General features: G+C 41.0%; 1 protein-coding gene across 1 annotated transcript in view; it reads left to right on the forward strand.

Annotated features, from left to right (window-relative positions):
- LOC129391400 (hydrocephalus-inducing protein homolog) overlaps positions 1–5,850 on the forward strand; it is a 157,453-nt gene that overhangs the window by 93,554 nt on the left and 58,049 nt on the right. The window contains exon 10 of the mRNA XM_055078816.1: positions 731–849. Coding sequence (XP_054934791.1) covers positions 731–849 — 119 coding nt within the window. The remainder of the gene's footprint in view (positions 1–730; positions 850–5,850) is intronic.

Raw genomic sequence — 5,850 nt, forward strand, 5'->3', positions numbered from 1 at the left:
AGGCACCGGACGCGCAGGCTCAGCGGCCATGGCTCACGGGCCCAGCCGCTCCGCGGCATGTGAGATCTTCCCAGACCGGGGCACGAGCCCGTGTCCCCTGCATCGGCAGGAGGACTCTCAACCACTGTGCCACCAGGGAAACCCATACCCCATTTTAAAAGGGAAACAAAAGCAGTCAGTACTTTAAAGGCTTGTGCTCTGTATTGACCCTGGGTGCATTGTGGCTGTGTAGTGAAGGACACTGTTTAGTGGATTCCATTTCCTCTGTATGAAAGAAGCTGCAAAGTGAGGGTCAGGTAAGATTCCTAGACTCAGATCCCTTAATGCCCTGGCCCTTCCTAAATCTAGGAAAGATCAGTGTGAACAAGTTCTCTTGGAGCCCCGTGGCAGCGCTCATCTTATGGTCATTCTCTGATTTAGAGAAATTATTTTCCTTTATAAAAAACTTAAGGATACAGTTAAGATTGGGTTAACTTTTTTAAGTTGTTTTTTTCTGCTAAAATGTCAGCCTAGATTGCAATATAAGCTTTCCCCTAAAGTTAAGAAACTAACCAGTATTCTTGTTTCTTAAAGATAAGCTAAATCTTCAGCATTGGTTAAATTACACTCCCTCAGTCCATTGTAGGGAGTTGTTGCAATAATCTTGACTGCTTACATTAATAAGAGGTTGTGGGTAATCTGGGGTAATAAAGCGTCACTGAGGGTAATAAAGTCTGAATTGTTTTTACAGGCCGAGAGATCCGTCTGCCCCTCCGAATCAAAGGAGAAGGAATGGGACCAAAGATTCACTTCAACTTTGAGTTGCTGAATATTGGAAAAGTTTTTGTTGGATCTGTTCATTGTTATGAGGTAAGCACTAGAATTGTTCATTGAGACTCAAAAGTACTTGGCTTTTTCTGTTTTATGTGTGTGTTTTTATTGATAGAAAATTTGTGACATCACATTTTTTTCATTACTCATACCTATTCAGACCCCAGATGATCGAACTCCTCCTCCTCCCTCCCAGCCTTGTTGAGGGAAGCAACTTTTTCCATCCTTTTCAGCCTCTCTTGCTTTATAAAAAGCATCAGTCATAACTTAATTGGTTTTATCATCATCATTTTGTAAATTGCAAAGGGGGACACCATAAATACATCTCCCCATCTGTTTAATGCTTCTTCCCTGACAGCATAAATCCTACAGATCAGAGGATAGAGAACCTTTTACATTTTCCAGGATGTCCTAATGAGGATAGCTGTTTTCACACTCCAGAAGTTTCTCTAATTTAAAATTTTAATTAATTTTCTCTGATTTAAGAACCAATCGTCCTGATTTCTGGAAGAGATCTCCCTGCTTTGTCTTTCCAATTAAATAGAAAATGATTTTTTACATGATGTACCCATGGGTTCATGAGGATCAAAGTTACTTCAGTGTTACTTCATCACTAAATTCATATCCAGGACACTTGTTTACACTATATCAAACTATAACCATTGAAAGTTTATTGTAGAAAGATTCCTAAATTGTAAGTGTTTATATTTCTATAGAGGTAACAATAAAAGCATTTATTTAATGAGTGACAAATAGGTGTCAAGTTCCATGCCTTATTATGTGTTCATGCCTATGTATGTGTGTGTGATTTCTAACTCTTACAGAACCATGAGTGGTGGGTTTTACTGTACCTGTTTTTACACATGAGAACTATGAGGCACATAGTGGTTAATTCAGTCAACATCCTCACCCTTCATATATGTTGAGCACATATGCATTAGTTCACTTGGTCCTCACAAAAACCCTATGAAGGGGGCTTCCCTGGTGGCGCAGTGGTTGGGAGTCTGCCTGCCGATGCAGGGAACGCGGGTTCGTGCCCCGGTCCGGGAGGATCCCACATGCCGCGGAGCGGCTGGGCCTGTGAGCCATGGCCGCTGAGCCTGCGCGTCCGGAGCCTGTGCTCCGCGACGGGAGAGGCCACAGCAGTGAGAGGCCCGCGTACCGCAAAAAAAAGAAAAAAAAAAACCCTATGAAGAAGGCACAATGACTATCCCCACTTTATAGCTGAGGAAACTGGGGCTTAGAGAAGTTTTACTAGTTAAGGTGACGCTACATACTGTGACAAACAAATACAATAATATATCTATTTTGTTCCTAACATAAAGTCCCAGACAAGCTTGGTCATCAGCAGATGGCTCTCCTCCTGCAGAGGATCAAGAACTCAGCCTCATTCTGTCTCATGGCTCTCCCACCCCTAACATCTTAGTTGCAAGATTGTAGTCTCACATGTATCACACTGGCAGTAGGAGAAAGGCATGGAGGGATGCACATGAGAGGTTTTTATAGGAGGTGGTAATGGAGGTGGCATGTATCGCTTTTGTTCATATCCTATTAGGGTTGTAACTGCAAGGGTGGCTGGGAAATGTAGTCTAGCTATAGGCACAGGAGGAAGAGGATATGGGTTCAGTGAATGGCCAACCTGACTCTGCCACATTGGTTAAGTAACTTGGCAAGGTCACACAGCCTGTAAGTGTTAGTGAGCCCCAGGGTACTAGGGCCCTACATTGTGTGGGAAGAGAAAGCCCTTTGCTGCCTTTTCAATCCCTTGGGCTCTCATTATGGGCAAATCCGGTCTACAACCAATTCAGCTCAGCCTAAGCATGGGAGGTAAGTGCCCAATTGATGTTGAGAGCTTCCTGCAGTGTCATTTGTCCTCACATTCATTAGACTTAACGATGGGCCAAATGGGATGATTTGAAAGGTAAATAGAGATGTTAATGTCATGGAATATACATAAGATGAGATGGAATATACGTAAGAGCATAACTTAAATTAAGTAATCACTCACGACTAAAAGTGAAAAGTGGCACAGCTACTTTGTTGCATTGTCCTGTATTGCATTCTGAAAAAATGGTCACTTAGGGAGGGAAAAAAAGGTATGAGTTCTTATTAAATTAAATTGTTCTTATTAAATTGATATTCTGCCTGTACTTTGTCCAGTGCAAATTTCCCTCACACCTTACAGACTGTGTCTTATGGATGCCACATTGGAAAAGAACCTTTAGTTCTGATGAAGAATTGTTATCGAGTTCAAGCTCGCTCTGCTGGCTACACAACAAGGCAATAAATTGGGAGACAAGGCGTTGAGGCAAGGCATAGTGACTTTATTCAGAAAGCTGATAGACTGAGAAGATGGCAGACTAGTGTCTGCAAAAAACATCTTATTGGGGTCTGGATGCTAGTTTCTTTTATAGAGCAGAGAAGGGGAGGAGGTGAGGAAGTAAAGTAAAAAGGCCATTAGTTTTGCAAAATATCTCCGGGCTTGGCCAGCATTGGGGAGGGGATGTGTTAATTTCCTCTTTTCTGTAGCCATTCACAGGTGGGCAGGGTCAGATTGTCTCCCTGTGAGCTGAACAAAGGCATTTTAGTTTAACATTCAGGCAGAGGGGCAGGGTGCCCTGAGGTAAGCCATTATGTATGATTATAATAACAAAAGCAATGAAAAGCAAAGGTTAAATAAAAGAAACGGATCCAACATGGAGTCAGATTTTGCTCTTCCCTTTTACAAAATGGATAGGGTTTCTCTGAATGTAATAATAATTTCTTACAAATTTTAACAGAAGTGTGCTTGAGACCATCACTTCCCACCCTCCCATAATTGAACAGTAAGGCAAACCACAGCCAGCTAAGTAAGTGTTAAATGAGGTGCTGCATCAGACTGGACAGTTTTGAGTCCTGTGCAGTGGCAGAGAAGGACATGGTAAGGTGCTTCTTATGGGAATATTTTGCACTCTCTGCGAATTTAATGCTGATGCCTCATTGCATCTCTTTCAATTTATTACATTACCTACTTGAAACAAATTTGAGTAACTAGCTATGGCTGTTAGTCATTGCTGAGCTTAGCAGATACATGAAGACTAACCCCCAAGAGTATATGCTATTCCCCAGTGTAATTAGAAGGAAAACAAATGGGAGGTGAAGTTCTACTATAAATTTTCCCCTCTCCAAGGAGTTGGACTTCAAGGGTAAGGGCATTACTAGTAATCACAAGGTGTCAGAATTGTATTGTCAAACAATTTGCTGGGTTCCGTATACATAAGTAGTCGCTGCTTTGTCAGGAGGAGAAGAATGAAATGCATATTCTCGAAAATAGAGGAACTGGCACCTTATAGAGGATCTGGGTAAAACAAGAAAAAAGGCAATCCGTGCACCATCTCAGAGAGAAGAACAAGTGTCCTTCAAGTTACCATTAACACCTTTGAGTTACCTTCAAGTTATCACTAGTGCGTATCAGTTGCTTCTTAAACACAGGTGAATCTTAAACCCATTCTGCTTAGCACTGGGGACATAAATAGCAATCACTGTCTTTTATGAGCACTCTTTGCCATGCACTATTCTAAAAGTTATGCAATTTAATAAATGTCATTTTCACAGCAATCTGAGAAGTTAGTAATACTTACATTTTTTGAAAACGTCTTTATTGCAGTATAATTGCTTTACAATGGTGTGTTAGTTTCTGCTTCATAACAAAGTGAATCAGCTGTACATATACATATATCCCCATATCTCCTCCCTCTTGTGTCTCCCTCCCACTCTCCCTATCCCACCCCTCTAGATGGTCACAAAGCACCGAGCCGATCTCCCTGTGCTATGCGGCTGTTCCCACTAGCTATCTATGTTACATTTGGTAGTGTATATATGTCCATGCCACTCTCTCACTTCGTCCAAGCTTACCCTTCCCCCTCCCCGTGTCCTCAAGTCCATTCTCTACATCTGTGTCTTTAATTGCTGTCCTGCCCCTAGGTTCTTCAGAACATTTTTTTTTTTGGATTCCATATATATGTGTTAGCATACAGTATTTGTTTTTCTCTTTCTGACTTCTGAACATTCTATTTTTAGTTTTTTAAGGAACCTCCATACTGTTCTCCATAGTGGCCGTATCAATTTACATTCCCACCAACAGTGCGCGAGGGTTCCCTTACTGCACACCCTCTCCAGCCTTTATTGTTTGTAGATTTTTTTGATGATGGCCATTCTGACTGGTGTGAGGTGATACCTCATTGTAGTTTTGATTTGCATTTCTCTGATGATTAGTGATGTTGAGCAACCTTTCACGTGTTTGTTGACAATCTGTATATCTTCTTTGGAGAAATGTCTATTTAGGTCTTCTGCCCATTTTGGGATTGGGTTGTTTGTGTTTTTTGATATTGAGCTGCATGAGCTGACTGTAAATTTTGGAGATTAATACTTTGTCAGTTGCTTCATTTGCAAATATTTTCTCCCATTCTGAGGGTTGTCTTTTCGTCTTGTTTATGGTTTCCTTTGCTGTGCAAAAGCTTTTAAGTTTCATTAGGCCCCATTTGTTTATTTTTGTTTTTATTTCCATTTCTCTAGGAGGTGGGTCAAAAAGGATCTTGCTGTGATTTATGTCAGAGGGTGTTCTGCTGAAGTTTTCCTCTAGAGTTTTATAGTGTCTCACCTTACATTTAGGTCTTTCATCCATTTTGAGTTTATTTTTGTGTATGGTGTTAGGGAGTGTTCTAATTTCATTCTTTTACATGTAGCTGTCCAGTTTTCCCAGCACCACTTATTGAAGAGGCTGTCTTTTCTCCATAGTATATTCTTGCCTCCTTTATCAAAGATAAGGTGACCATATGTGTGTGGGTTTATCTCTGGGCTATCTATCCTGTTCCATTGATCTATATTTCTGTTTTTGTGCCAGTACCGTACTGTCTTGATTACTGTAGCTTTGTAGTATAGTCTGAAGTCAGGGAACCTGATTCCTCCAACTCCGTTTTTCTTTCTGAAGATTGCTTTGGCTATTCAGGGTCATTTGTGTTTCCATACAAATTGTGAAATTTTTTGTTCTAGTTCTGTGAA

The sequence above is a fragment of the Physeter macrocephalus genome, chromosome 17 (genome assembly GCF_002837175.3).
Source record: "Physeter macrocephalus isolate SW-GA chromosome 17, ASM283717v5, whole genome shotgun sequence".
Taxonomy (NCBI): domain Eukaryota; kingdom Metazoa; phylum Chordata; class Mammalia; order Artiodactyla; family Physeteridae; genus Physeter; species Physeter macrocephalus.